At 41.2% G+C, this 15,779-nt stretch overlaps 1 protein-coding gene and 1 pseudogene across 3 annotated transcripts in view; one reads left to right on the top strand and one right to left on the bottom strand.

Annotated features, from left to right (window-relative positions):
• Positions 1–15,779, top strand: part of TEK (TEK tyrosine kinase, endothelial) — a 108,828-nt gene that overhangs the window by 47,198 nt on the left and 45,851 nt on the right. For all 3 annotated transcript variants that reach the window (XM_005884899.2, XM_014532293.1, XM_014532294.1), the window contains exons 3-6: positions 4,289–4,399; positions 5,242–5,394; positions 8,745–8,876; positions 9,340–9,480. In XM_005884899.2, coding sequence (XP_005884961.1) covers positions 4,289–4,399; positions 5,242–5,394; positions 8,745–8,876; positions 9,340–9,480 — 537 coding nt within the window. The remainder of the gene's footprint in view (positions 1–4,288; positions 4,400–5,241; positions 5,395–8,744; positions 8,877–9,339; positions 9,481–15,779) is intronic.
• On the bottom strand, positions 13,497–13,975 carry LOC102241428 (annotated as a pseudogene).

Genomic DNA, 15,779 nt, shown 5'->3' with positions numbered 1-15,779 from the left:
ATTATGACCCCATATTAGTAGATGAGGCTTGTAGCTATTATAACTTAGGTACATTCGCACACCTGGTTCCCATTGTTGGACCTGGGATGGTTAACAGAGGCCTGATCCCAGAGGCCAGGCCCCGCCCACCTTGTGCTGCCTTCCAATGGACGTGCCCTCCTGGAGCTCAGGCTAGTAGGGGCAATACCGTAGCAGTGGCACTGTAACGGGAAGTGCAGTTATAATGGCACTTCACCTAGATCCCAGGGGCTGTGTAAGGCCCCTGGAAAAAGTGATAGCTAAGTGAAGACTGAGCCCTGGCCAGTGTGGCTCAGTTGGTTGGAGCATTGTGCCACTCACTGAAAGGTCGAGGGTTTGATTCCCGGTCAGGGCACATACCTAGGTTATAGGTTGCATCCCTGGCCAGGGCTTGAGCAGGAGACAACTGATCAAAGTTTCACTCTCACATTGATGTTTCTCTCTCTTGCTCTCTCTCTCCTCCCTTCGTCTCTCTAAAACAAATTTAAAAATAAATAAATAAATGAAGATTGAATGAGAAGGAGTTGGTGAGACATAGGGGAAATGAAGGAGCAGAGGGAAAGGAGGAAGTTCACAACTTAGACGTGAATGATCACAGGGTCTGTTTGAAGAACTTCATATATTTCAGAATGGAGGCCGGCCCGGATGCAGGCCTGGAGTATGATGAGGCTGGAGAGCTGGGGTTGGGGAACAAGTATGGACATCTTGAGATTGTGTGTTAACTTTCACACTTACTCAAAGTTAGGAGGCCCTGAGTAAGGGAGTTAGTTACCCTTAACTCAGTCACCCACATCAGTAAATTGGATATCCTGTTTGCACAGGGCTTTTGTGAAATTATACAAAACTAGAGGCCCAGTGCACTGCCTGCTGCTGGCTGGGACCTCCCTTCCCCTGGCTGCCTGCCACAGGCTGGGGCCTCCCTTCCTGCGGTTATCCAGCTGGCCCCGCCCCCTAGTCTAACTCCTGGTGGAGGGAACAATTTGCATATTAGTTTTATTATATAGGATAATAATGAACATAAAAGTACATCTTATTACTCCTAGTCCTTAACTCTCATTAAAGGAGCAATGGAAGTTTTTCTCAATTATTTTTCATCCTCTCATTAAAGGAGACAACTGAAATTTTTCTATTATTTTTCATCCTTGAGAAACATCTTTGTTACTCCATCTATTTTTCTTCTCCAGCCCTTTAAGGAACAGTGAACTGTGTTTTTAGTTAAGTTCTGCCCATTAAGGGGCTCATCCCAGTGACCCTGCAGCTCCTCCTCTCGCCCAGGCCTCAGCAGTCTCCTTTAAGACAAGGTGCTGGGACCTGAAGCCTTTTGAGTACTAACCTCTGAAAGGTCACTTCCATGAACTTGCTGTGTGATCTTGGACAGGTTGTATAACCTCTGTGTATCTTAATCTCTTCATTTGTAAGAGTAGGATAATGGTAGTAGCCATCTCACAGAGACATTATGAAAATTCAATAAGTGTCAAGTCCTCAGCACAGTGCCTGGTGGCAGTAGGCATAGTTCAAAGGTGCTCATTGTTTTCACGATCCAGTCAAGGCCCACGGCATCAGCCTGTGTGCACCATGGAGAAGCTGGGCTCCTGGGTCATCAGCCTGGAGACGTGGGTGCAGGAGGTGCCAGGCTGGGCAGCCGTGGGACTCTGGTGTGGCTGTGTTCCTACCTGAGGGAACGGGGAGCTCAGAGAGCATAAGATCTGGAACAATAGCCACAGCGTGGGGAGAGAGAGAAGCTGTCTTGGGGTTGAGTGTAGTGGGGAGTCTTTGTTCCTTTTCAGAAACAATGCTGGGCGAGAAGTCCCATGGTCAGCTAAACAGTCAGGGGCAGAAAATATAAACAAACCACAGAGAAAGGAACAACACGAAGTGGTCGGAAAAATTATCCCAGGAGCCCAGGAGCTTGCCACAGAAAGCCAATTACACATTCGAGGGCTTTGGAATGAAGCGCCTTGTCAGTGTGGGTGGGCGCCCACCAGAGCCCCCGCTGCCCCCAGGGCCTGTTCAGGTTGGTTCATGTCAGTCCGGTAGAGAAAGTCACCACTCAAGTGCATATTACAAAAGTCAGCACAGCAGTGCTGCTGTTTATTTATGTTTGGGAAGGATACTGACTTCTAAGCACCTGGGGGCTTGGCATACATCATTTAATATTTTGAACAACCTTTTAAGGTAAATATTTTTACTTCCAAATTATAGATGAGGACACTGTGGTGTTCAGAGGTTAAGTAGGTTGCTCACAGAGGCCCAGTGAGTGGCAGAGGGTAGTCTCAAGCCAGGACTGTCTTATCCCAGGGCTCACAGGCCCTTTGACCTGCACTATTCTCCTGTCTGCACCAAGGCACCCATGTGGGAGTCCTGGCTGGGCACCGGGCCTTGGTCAGCGGGCACAACAAGCAGACAGACCCAAAGCCCGGATCCCGAGCCTGGGTCAAAGGCATCTTCTGCCCTCACAGGGCGGCTCTCTGAGCTCTTGATCAGCTTCTCAAGCCGCCCATCCAAAAGCCACTCTGTGGGGATTCAGACATTAGGTAGAGGGTGTTTTGCACTGATTTCTAATTTAGGTGGATTCTAGTTAGAGAATTTGATTCTTCATTATTTACAGAGATGTGCTTTATGGCTTAATAGCAGGCAATATGCTTCAAAATAGCCTGTATTCAGAAGCTACCTACAGGGGTCCATGAATATCCAAGACCTTAAATCGTGTTATTCAAATCTTTGTCTTCACTGACTTTTGGTCCATTTGATTCATCAGTTGTTGAACATTTCCTCAATGCTTGTGGACTTGGCACTCTCTTTGTTTAATTGTCAGTTTTTGTTTTGTGGGTTTTGAAGCTCTGCTGTTAGGGGCGTATACAAGTTCAGGGTTATTTAACCCACCTGGTGGATTGTGTCTTTTTCTCATCATGTAAAGGCCATCTTGATCCCTAAAATTTTGTTTTGGCATCTGAATAGATTTTTCTTCTGATATAAATATTGCAATATCAAGCTTCTTTTAGTTATTAGTGCAGTATATGTTATTCTGTCCCTTTATTCTCAGTTTTATATGTCATTACACTAAATGTGTAGTTAATGGAAAGAGCATATATTTACATATTTATATCTATTAAATTAATTCTGAGGATCTCTGGCTTTTAACATCTTATTATGTCTTTTCTGCATGCCGTGATTTTTCTTTGTGATTTGTTCTCCTTTTATGTCCCTGTTTGCTTTCATTCTCCCTGCCCTCTGTATTTAGGAAAGTTGTAAATATTCTGTTTCTCTTCTTTTAGTGGTTATCCTTACATTTTTTATGTTGGCCTACTTTCCATGTCAGTTATACCTCAATAAGGCTGGAACTTTAAAAAGTCCTTACATTTTTTATGTTGGCCTACTTTCCATGTCAGCAAGGCTGGAACTTTAAAAATTGGCTTAACTTGAAGCCTAGAATGAATTCCCCCTTATTCTGTAGTTGTGGTCCTCTGCAGATTATGGTGTAAGTTAAAGGAACTCAGGAACTGTTGTAGCTGGGAGATGGTGACAAGATTTTGTTCACACATCTTGTCCCATAAATCAAGGAGCTCAGGCAATACTTTGTTCCAAGCTTAGCACAGAGACAGAAGTTTCCAAAATTATTTTATAAACCAAATCCACAATAACTTCTCTAGTTTCATCTTAATACTCCAGTCCCATGATTATGTCAGCTCATATATATCTAACTAAAGGGTAGAAGGCAAGATGTTGTGTCTTTGTCTTATTCTTCAATATTCCAATGTTTACACCATTCATAGTAAGTGCAGCATTGTACTGAATCCATTGGAGAAATGCTTGGGGCATTCTAAAGCAATGAGAATCATTTGGAGCAACAACAACCCGAAAGGACCAAGGGAAAAGCCATTTATCTGGCCATTCATATTCTATTCCACTTTGAGGAAACTTACTAAGGATTGGAGAAGGAGGGCTGGTTCATCGTTAATATCAGGTTTTGGTTTGGTAATAGGTATTTATCAATACAAGGTCCTCACCTCCCCAGCTAGTTGCATGGAAAAAATGTACGTATGTATGTTGTGTGTATATATTTACATTTTTACAGAGGAAATAACTATTCCTTTCATCAGATTCTTAAAAAATGATATAACCTTAAGAAACCCATCAGCTACCACTGTTTTTAATACCATGAAAATCAGCTGACTGCTGCCCAGTTCCAGTCCTCACTGTCTGATGTCTGAACGGTGGAGAAAATATGCAACCTCATTTTCTCCTTTGTTTTCTGTCTCTCTTTTAAAAGCTTCCTTCCTACCATCTACTTTAACCATGACCGTGGACAGGGGAGATAACGTGAACATATCTTTCAAAAAGGTGTTGATTAAAGAAGAAGATGCAGTGATTTACAAGAATGGTGAGTCTGTGTTTTGCTTCCTTTCAGCACCATGGTGTGAGACACAGCTAGCACACACCACATAGGGGCATTATCTTACTGCAGTCTTAGAAGCAGATGTTGGAAGTAAAGCTAATATGAAGCGAGCTAACCAAATTATATGATAGAAGCTCTCTTAGGAGATGTGTTTGGTGACTTAATCAAATAAATTTGAGATTCATAGACATATATGAATATACAGTATGAATTATAAATGTACAATAAAACCCCATTGTGATGTGATAAATGGGGTTCCAAATTCTGCCATATAAAATGTTTGCTTGTTTGATTGCAAAGTTAATAAAATGTTCAGCATGAGCCTGGAGAGCCACTGGCAATCGTCCTGGGGGGCCTTAACTGTGCAATCCAAATCCATCTCCGTCCAGCTATGGTTTGGCACCACTTGGTGGCGAAGACCTGGTCCAGCTGAAATATTGCTGGGGATTATTCTGAGTTCTGTGGATGGATAAGACGTCCAGATTGGAGTAGTGATTCTAGGTATCTTCTGGTTAATTGATTAGTTGTCATTTCCCACCCAGATTTGCCTGCTTACCTGCAGCAGATAAGAACTTTAGCCTCCCCACATCTTCATGTGTTTGGCAGTAGATTCCATAGACTAATAGGCTATCTGCTCTATCACCATACCTTTCTCCACTGTTGGGAGTGCATTGAGCTCAGCCTTTTCATTCTTCTCCCACACTCAATATGCTAACTAGAGCACATTTTCTATCGGGTTATGGAAGGCTGATCAAGTAGAGGAGCCAGACAAGGAAATAAGAGTGTTTGAGAGTGACCCTTTATTCTCTTCTCTTCTCCTTTATCAGGTTCCTTCATCCATTCAGTGCCCAGGCACGAAGTACCTGATATTTTAGAAGTGCATCTGCCTCACGCTCAGCCCCAGGATGCTGGAGTGTACTCGGCCAGGTACATAGGAGGAAACCTCTTCACCTCGGCCTTCACCAGGCTCATAGTCCGGAGTAAGTGATTGAGAGGCCACTGTCTGTGATGGCATAGTTGTTAGGATTTTTATTTGCAAGTAAACTGACTCTGGCACCTAAACCAAAACCAGGGATTGGTTGGAAGTATACTAAGGGCTCTTAGAAAATTGATGGAAAAGCCGACAAGCAAGTTTTCAGAAAAGATAGGCTCCAGGGAAGATCTGGGGCTCACCACTGGTGGGGAAGAGTAGTCTTTCTCTCTAGGATGCCACCTACCATTTCCCTAACTTAAATTCAGTAACGTTTCTTTTACTTACAAGTTTTGAATTCCCGTGATAAAGAATAAAATTGGTGTCACATATGTCGCCACATGCAGCTCTTTGGCCCCTTGAGTGTGGCTCTTCCACAAAATACCGACTTCTGCGCATGGGCCACGAAGTTTCAATCGCACTGTATGTGAGCGCCCGCACGTGGTATTTTGTGGAAGAGCCACACTCAAGGGGCCAAAGAGCTGCATGTGGCTTGCGAGCTGCAGTTTGCCGACCACTGGCCTAGACCAGCAAGATATAGACAAGGGTGGAGCCACATACTCCGGTACAGGCACTGGGACCTCACACTTGAATAGCAGCACCACTCCCATACAAAGGGGGAATCGTGACCTGGTCAGTCTCCTGAGAGGTATCCTAAGGGGGTGAGGTGGGCCTGCTGGGTTGCTCTAATATCTGGTTAAACATCAAGTCTCCTGTAAATCCCACAACTTCCAGATCATTTAACTCTCAAGTGTGATTTCTATTTTCAGGTTTGAAAAGTGCAAGAGTTAGAACTAGTGAAAACCACCCTTCACCCCATTATAACTATCAACGTGGGAAGTGACCATCATCAGTAGTTTTTACACAAAATTGATCTGTAGGAAGCAACAAATTGGCCCTGAATCTTCCCCAGCTATGTCAGGTATTCATGATATTAGGTACTCAGGCTTCAGGTCTAAGTACTTGGGATGCTTTGTCATTCCTCTAACAATTGGGATCTCTAACTCATGAGGAGTATTTTGCTTTGCATGATATTCATTCATTCACTCATTCAGCAAATAGTGTTGATTTTAACTGTGTCAGGCATTGTATTGGTGTTGAGAATACAAGAATCATAAGATGAGCCACTGTTCCTTAGCTAGTTACCAAATAGAGTGGCTACATACATAAATAGATATTGCAATATGACAATAGACTTATGAAAAGTGTGGTTCATGTAGTTTGTGCAGGTAAAATCCCTTTTATTCCACTACACTCATGGAGAGTCTGAATGACAAGGACACAATTTAGATTCATTTCTTAGATGGTTTCTCTCCGGGCTGATACAGCACCATGGACCTCGGTGCTCAGAGTCTGGGTTAAATGGGCAGATTTTCCAGCAGTATCAGAAACCTCAGATATTGATACAAGGTAAAAAGTTTAAAGCTTTTAGAAAACAACTCAGCACAGACCAGAATTTAAAACTCACCTGAACTTTTAAGATAAGGCAAAAGACTTCAAGCACATTTTGATCTTCAAGTTGTCTCTTTCTCAGATCGCTGGGAGCACATGTTTATTCTCTTTTGCTCTTAGGGAGTAGTTCAGTGAACCTGTTTTAGAATCACTGCCAATAAGTAAACTCATTCTAAGAAATGTGAGTTTGGATACAATCATCGCATTTAAAAGTATTTCCCCCAGGATGACCTCTCTGATGTTTAGGCATTCGAAGGTGTCTGTCCACTTCTCCTGACTGTAGGGTGTCTCTCTCCAGGATGAACGAAGCCTAGGAAGAGTGAGTGCTTAAAGACTGTGTAGTAAAAATCACGCTGCTTATGTGTATAGGGTTTATTTTTAGTATAAATTCTCTCCCGGACAAAAGATTCCCCACAAGCATTAGGTTTACAGGGTTTCTCTCTGTAGGCCGTGAATCCGTGGTTTCCTAAAATACAAAACCATGAGGGTTATGAAGAAAAGAACAAAGCCTAATTGCATATCATTGCTTAGCAGCAAACTCTTCTCCTGACTGCTCCATCCCCAATCATTCCCTTGGGCTTTATTCTCTCCTCCTTCCCAGGATTCCGTGCGAAGCTGGGACAGGTCTAGTGTTTGGTGTAAAACTAGAGACATAGTTTAATGGGACAGGAAGCCTGTTTTCATTTCCAGTTTTTTCCATCATTAGTCTTCACTGTCCACATAGCCTGTCTGTGGTCAGGCTCTTAAGAAATCGCTAATCGTGCAGAATAATCTTCCCCTTTCTATACTAAGGCATGTAAATATTAGCTTTGAGACATTTTGTAGCTCTATCTAGTAAGTGGAAGCCTGAAGGAAAAGGTCTGTGCTGACAGTCTTCCTGATTATTTTAGAGAAAATACTGATAACCAGGAATTCTTGCCAAAGAAATTACAAGGTTACATTGACTATAGGCACAGGTCCAAGCTTCACCATCATGAAAATAACATTCAGGGACCAAGAGCACAGAAGAAAAATTAAATAAAATTTAAAATCCAACACCCCCATATATGTCAGAAGGTATCCTTAGACCTAATTAACAATCTAAAGTCACCAAGTGCTGGAGAGAAGTAGCCAAGAAATATGAATCCAGAAGCATTTTACCATCCTTATACTTTAGGTTTGTGTATCTTATTTCACTTTTTATTTTTTCTTCCTGGAAAATGAGTGGATGCTACTAGCGTCTGCTTCCCCTTTGGGTCATATCCCTTCTCCACATTATACCAGAGGTTCTCAAACTCTGGCTTGTATCAGAATCATCTGGGAGACTTGTTAAGCTTCAATTGCTAGACCACCACCACAGTTTCTCATCAGGAGGTCATGGGTGGGAGTCTGAGATTTGCATGACTAACAGGTGATGGAGATACTGCTGATTCAGGACCACACTTTGGAAATCACTGTTCTAGCCTCTAACCATACCTGCAGCTCTGCCAGCATGTGGTGCTCTCTTCTTGGCCTCGCCTTCACCTGGAACACACTCTGCAGTCCTATCTTCCTTGCTACTTAGGTCAAGCCTGTCAAACTCGCAGTCCATGGGCCGCATGCCTCGTTTCTTTGGCTTGTGTTAGCCTTTGAGTTTGACATGCTTGACTTAGGTGGTGCTGCAGATTCTGCTCACATACCACCTCCTCTGGGAAGCCTTCCTTTATGCCCTCTTCCATCCCCAAGACAGAATTAGGTACTTTTTGTCTTTGTTCCTATCACTATTTTTTGTTAACATATCTATTTCCCACATTAAACTATTAGCCTTTAAAGAGCAAAGATTGTATTTTGTTTATAGTCATTCACTCGGGTCCTCTGAAATGACTGACATATAGCAGGTTTGTTGTCAATGTGCGTTACTCACCCCAGCCTTGTTTTCCTTAACGAAAGGATGCGAGGCTCAGAAGTGGGGACCTGAGTGTAACCGTGTCTGCACTGCCTGTGTGAACAATGGTGTCTGCCATGAGGACACTGGGGAATGCATTTGCCCTCCTGGGTTTATGGGGAGAACATGTGAGAAGGGTAAGTCAAGAGTACTTGATGAGTACGTTGTGGGTTGAAAAAGACACCACTGGATCTAGAATTTTATATGTGGACAGAGTTGGGGATGGAAGTTAAATGGCCTCTGCTAGGCATACGGTACCTTTGTGTGAGTTAGAAAAAGGTGCCCTTTCCTAAGAGATTTTTTTTATTGCCAACTACTGGAAAGTTTCAATACATAAACGAATCTGCAATGTCTGTGATGCGAATGCACCCCCTAGGTGTGTGCTGTGCACAGCCTGCATAATTGTGGGTGTGGCTCTGAGATCCTCTCTGTGGGGCACTTTCATGGTCTATAAAATGTATGTTCACCCTGCCCGTACCACAGCTGAGATTGGATTATTTTCCATGTTCAGTGGTCTAGGAGAGACCCTTTAAGAGAAGAATTACACATTTCAAAGGGTTGTATGCTTGACTCTGAATCACCTTTTTCTCCCCCAAAAAGCTTGCGAACGGCACACATTTGGCAGAACTTGTAAGGAACAGTGTAGTGGACCAGAGGGATGCAAGTCCTATGTATTCTGTCTCCCGGACCCCTATGGGTGCTCCTGTGCCACCGGCTGGAAGAGCCTGCAGTGCAATGAAGGTATGCACCCCCCCGTCCCCCCGCCCCTGCACAGGAAGAGTTCTGGCAGGGCCACAAGGAGGTCTGGCTTGCCGAGCAACAAGGTTTGAATCACAGATGATTTATTGAAAGTTAATTATCTTTCACATGAAGACTCTGGACCTCAGAGAAAGGGCTTCTCATACCCCTCACCTGGGATCTTATTAAAACAGAGTCTGATTTCATGGGTCTGGGCTGGGGCCGGAGGTTCTGCCTTTCTAACAAGCTCCCACACGTGCCGATGCTGTTGGTTTTCAGACCACACTTGACGTTGGAATGTCACTGAGAGCATCATAAATATCAGCACTTTCAGGTCAGATCCAGACTGGATTTGGTGTTTGGTAATTGAGAAAGTTATGATCTAATCTTCTATGGACATTACTCACGCAGTCCTAACTTCAGCTACTCTAAGACCCCCTCTGCCCTTTCTAATGTCTACTTTCCCGTTCGATAAGCTACAAAGGTATGTGTTTCCCATCTCCTTTCCAGTGTGTGTTTCATATCTCCCGCAACACAGTAGTAGCTTCACATGAACCTGCAGCCAAATATGCCAGATCTTTTTTAATGAGTATTAGTGGAGTGAATTGGCCAGAGCTGAAAGAGTTTTCACTATTTAGCTCACAAAGCCAGCTTTTTGCACATCTGGCACTATTGGGAGTTAGGATGGGGCCCCCAGCAACCTGAAAACAGTGTCCTATGGGTGAGAAGTTCAGTAAAAATATAAGCAAGACACATCTGTAATTGAAAGTTTTCTAGTAGTCACATTTAAGAAGTAAAAAAACAAGTGAAATCATTTTAATATTTCATTTAACTCAATATGCCAAAATACTTCAAGAAGTAACCAATAGAAAAAAGTTTTAACGAGATAGTTTTCATTCCTTTTTCACACTAAGTCTTTGAAATCTCAATGTGGACTAGCTATATTTTAAGTGCTCAGTAGCCATGCATGACTAGTGGCTACCATACTGAACAGCACAGCGTTAGGGGCTTGGAATAAGAGGGCAAAGAGGAGAGTTACACAAAAGCAAGCTGCAGCTGCTACAAACCTCACTCAAGTCCCTGTAGATGTTGTATCTGTCCCCGTGGAACACCGAGGGGGCCACAGCAGTGAAGGAATCTTACCTGGTCTGTGAGATGTGCACCATAAAGCAAAAGGTGCCCCCCAGGTGGGGGCAGATCCAGTTCCCTTAAAAAAAAGAATATTATAAAACTATGCAAATTAAAAAAACACATGTATGTATGTAAACACTGCCAGAACCCGGGAGGGGTGCGTGCATGTTAGGAGTCTAGAATATAAGCCTCATCAGCTTCATAGTGAATGTGTCTCTAGATTCAGGTTTATAAGAATATGTATATTGACTCATCCCAGCCATGCCAGGCTCAAGAAATCACTATGATTTTATGAACTGGAAATTTCTAGTGTTCTCCCCCCAGACTCCTTCCTAAGACCTCCAATCACCTATGTGCTAGACTCTTTGATATTGTCCCTTAGGTCCCTGCGACACTAATCATTTCTTTCTAAGATTTCCTCTGTGTTCTTCAGACTGGATATCTATTGATCGAACTTAAAATTCATTGACTCTCTCTTCTGTTATCTCCACTCTGCTGCTAAGTCCACATAGTAACATTTTCTATTTCAGTTGTCTAATTCTAGAATGGTTTTTTTGTTATTAAAATATTTTTATTCAACTTATTGGGCTGACCTTGGTTAATAAAATTATATAGATTTCAGGTGTCTAATTCTATAATACATCATTCAAATATTGTATTGTGTGTTCATCACTCAAGTCAAGTCTCCTTCCATCATCATTTATCACTCCTGTACCCTCTTCTATCTTTCCCATATACCCTCCTTCCATTCCCACTGGTAATCACTATACTGTTGTCTGTATCTATGATTGGTTTTTGTTTATTTTGCCTAATTCCTTCATTTTTTTCACCCAGTCCCCCAGCACCCCACCCCTCCAAAAACTGTCAGTCTGCTTTCTGTATCTACAAGTCTATTTCTATTTTGTTTGTTTATTAATTTTGTTCATTAGATTTTTACATATAAGTGAAATCATATGGTATTTGTCTTTCTCTGATTGGCTTCTTTCACTTAGTGTAATACTCTCCTGGTCCATTCATGGTGTTGCAAAAGGTAAAATTTCCTTCTTTTTTATGGCCAAGTAGTATTCCATTGTGTAAATGTACTACAGTATTTCGTTGTTAATTCTCACCTGAGGATATTTTTTCATTGATTTTTAGAGAGGGTTGAAGGGAGGGAAGGGGTTGGGCGGGGGGGAGAGAAACATCGATATGAGAGAGACACACCTTGATTGGTTGCCTCCAGCATATGCCCCTTGGGGCTGGGGAACAAACCTGCAACCCAGGTAGGAGCCTTGATCAAGAATCAAACCCACGACCTTTTGGTGTGTGGACTGTTGCTCTATCACTGAGCCACACTGGCCAGGGCAGTATTGCAGCTTTTTTTTTTATCTATTCTTTACTGATGGACACTTGGGCTGCTTCCAAATCATGACTATTGTAAATAATGCTGCAATGAACATAGGGGTGCATATATTCTTTTGAATCAGTGTTTTGAGTTTCTTTGGATATATTTCCAGAGGTGAAATTGCTGGATCATAAGGCAGTTCCATTTTTAATGCTTTGAGGTGACTTGATACTGCTCAACAGTGTATGAGGATTCTCTTTTCTCCACATCTTCACCAACATTTGTTGTTTGTTCATTTATTGATGATAGCCATTCTGACAGGTGTGAGGTGATAACTCATTGTGGTTTTAATTTGCATCATTTCTTTGATGATTAGTGACATTGAACATATGTTCATTGTCTACTGTCCATCTGTATTTCCTCTTTGGAGAAGTCTCTATTCAGGTCCTTTGTCCATTTTTTAATTGCACTTTTTGTTGAGTTGTATAAGTTTTTTTATTATCAAATGTATCATCAACAAATATGTTCTTCCATTCAGTGGGTTATCTTTTCATTTTCTTGCTGGTTTCCTTTGCTGTGCAAAAACATTTTAGTTTGATGTAGTTCAATTGTTTATTTTTTCTTTTGATTCTCTTGCCTGAGGAGGCATACCAGAAAAAATATTTCTATGAAAAATGTCTGAGATTTTACTGCCTATGTTTTCTCCTATGATTTTTATGGTTTTGAGACTTATCTTTAATCCATTTTGAGTTTATTCTTGTGGATTGTGTTCACACATATCTCCAATTTTCTCAGTGCCATTTATTGAATAGACTATCTTTGTATATTTTTGTCTCTTTTGTTGAATATTAATTGACCATAAAGGCAAGGGTTGCTGGACTCTCTTTTCTGTTCCATTGACTTATATCTGTTTTTATGCCAGTGCCATGCTGTTTTGATTACTATGACCTTGTATAATTTGATATCAGGTAATGTGATTCTTCAAACTTTTTCTTTCTCAAGATTGCTGTGGCTATTTCTGGTCTTTTGTAATTCCATATAAATGTTTGGACTATTTGTTCTAGTTCTGTGAAATATGCCATTGGTGTCTTGATAGGAATTGTGTTCAATCTATAGACAGTTTTGGGTAGTATGGACATTTTAATGATGTTAATTCTTCCCATTCATGAACATGGTATATGCTTCCACTTATTTGGATCTTTTTCACTTTCTTTTTTACAGTGTCTTATAATTTTATGAATTCTTTTCTAGGTATTTTATTAGTTTTTGAATGGGATTATTTTCATAGTTTCTCTTTCTGATAGCTCATTATTGGTGTATAAAAATGAAACAATTTCTAGATATTTATTTTGTATCCTACTTTACTGAATTTATTTATCAGTTCTAGTAGTTTTTTGTTTGTTTGTTTGTTTGGTGGAGACTTTAGGGCAAGGGTGGGGAACGTCTGGCCTGTGGGCTGTATTAGACCCACAAAATCATTTAGTCTGGTCCTATCAAAGCATTAGGGGTGAGTTATTAAATGTTTGACCAAATAAAGCAGGCTAATTTTTTTAAGTTGATAATCTTTTTTTTTTAAGATTGTCCATGGTTTATTGATAATATTACAGCATAGAAAAATATTCAAACTGTGTCACGTGGTGTTTTGAAATTCATCCCAATTGTAGGCTGAGGGACCCGCAGGTTGGACAGACTGCCCAGGTCCAAGAGCTTCAGCATTTCCTTAGTGTAAGGGTCAACTTCAATGATCTCCTGAGCCAGGGCGGAGACCTCAGGGACATAGTTATCCTCCTCTCCCTCTCCCGCAGCTTGATGGAGATGCCTCGCACGGGCCTCTCTGAATCTGCTTCATCAGACGGGTGACATAGCCCCCTATCTTGTTTCAGAGCTTCTTGTTGGGATTAATGGCGACCTCCTCGCTCACGCGCTTGTTGGTGTGGAAGTCGTTGCCCAGGCGTGTGTAGTACTTCTCCATGATGACCCGGGCCGCCTTCTTCATGGTTTTGGTGCAAACGCGGCTCATGTTGGCTGGTCCCTAGCGAAAGAGGAAACCAAGTTGATAATTTTGTATGGCCTGTGAAGGATGTTATAAATATCCAAAAGGCCCTTGGCAGAAAAAAACATTCCCCATCCCAGCGCTAGGGTTTTTACATACAGTATCATGTCATTTGCAAGTAATGACAGTTGTACTTCTTCCTTTCCGCTGTTTCATTTATCTTTTGTATTTTTTTAGGCTCTATTGCATTTATTTCTGCTCTGATCTTTATTATTTCCTTCCTTCTACTCACTTTGGGATTTGTTTGTTTATTCTTTTTCAAGTTTCATTAAGTGTAAAGTTAGATTGCTTATTAGAGGTTTTTCTTGTGTTGAGGTAGGCCTGTAATGCTGTGAAATTTCCTACTAGGATTGCTTTAACTGTGTCCCATACATTTTGGATTGTTGTGTTCTCATTTTCATTTGTTTCAAGGTATCTTTTGATTTCTTCCTTGACCTCATTATTGACCATTCATTGTTTACGAATGTTTAGCTTTCATGTCTTTGTGTGTTTTTCAGTTTTTTTCTTGTTATTGATTTCTAGCTCCATACTATTATGGTCAGAGAAGATGCTTGATATGATTTCAATCTGAGACTTGTTTTGTGTCCTAACATGTGGTCTATGTTACAAAATGTTACATGTGCACTTGAAGAGAATGTATATTCTGCTGCTTTGGGGTGAAATGCTCTGATGATATCAATTAAATCTATCTGATCTAGTGTGTCATTTAAGGCGGCTGTTTTCTTGTTGATTTTCTGTCTGGAAGAACTATCCATTTATGTCAATGAGGTGTTATAATCCCCTACTGTATTGCTGTTAATCTCTTCCTTTATGTTCATCAAGATTTGCGTTATATGTTGAGGTGCTCCTATGTTGGGTGCATAAATGTTTACATCCTCTTGTTGGATTTATTATTATGTAGTGTCCTTCTTTGTTTCTTATCATAGCCTTTGTTTTAAAGCCTATTTTGTCAGATATATAAATATTTCTACCTCAGCTTTTATTTCTTTTCCATTTGCATGAAATATCTTTTTTTCCGTCTCTTTATTTTAGTCTGTGTGTATCTTTCATTCTGAGTTGAGTCTCTTGTAGACAGCATATATATGGGTTTTGTTTTCTTATCCATTTTGCTATCCTATGTCTTTTGATTGGATCATTTAAGCCATTTACATTTGAAGTGATTATTGCTAGGTATGTATTTATTGTGATTTTTATTCTTTTTTATTTATTGTTGGCACTATTACAGATGTCCCTCATTCCCTCCTCCTCCCTTTAAACACCTCCACACATCCCCACCCACTCTGCATTTGGTCATCACCACATTGGTCATGGTCTGTGTCCATGAGCTGTGCATATATGTTCTTTGGCTAATCCCTTCACCTTCTTTCATCCAGTCTCTCCTCATCCCCTCCCCTCTAACCTCTGTCAATCTGCTTCACATGTCCATGCCTCTGGTTCTATTTTGTTCATCAGTTTATCTTGTTCATTAGATTCCACATATAAGTGAGATCATATGGTATTTGTCTTTTCTCTGTCTGGCTTATTTTGCTTTACATAATAATCCCTAGGTCCATCCATGCTGTCTTAAAAGGTAAAGGTTCCTTCTTTTTTACAGTTGTATAGTATTCTACTGTGTAAATGTACCACAGCTATTTTATCTATTCATCTTCTCATGGGCACTTGAGCTGTTTCCAGACTGTGGCTATTGTAAATAATGCTGCTATGAACACAGGGGTGCATATATTTCTCCTGTTCTTTCATTTGGGGGCATGTTTCTTCATCTCCCCATTTTGGTGCCTCTTCTTGTTTGTTCAT

Source organism: Myotis brandtii, unplaced genomic scaffold, assembly GCF_000412655.1.
Source record: "Myotis brandtii unplaced genomic scaffold, ASM41265v1 scaffold871, whole genome shotgun sequence".
Lineage (NCBI taxonomy): Eukaryota > Metazoa > Chordata > Mammalia > Chiroptera > Vespertilionidae > Myotis > Myotis brandtii.
This window is presented reverse-complemented; position numbering and strand designations above follow the sequence as displayed.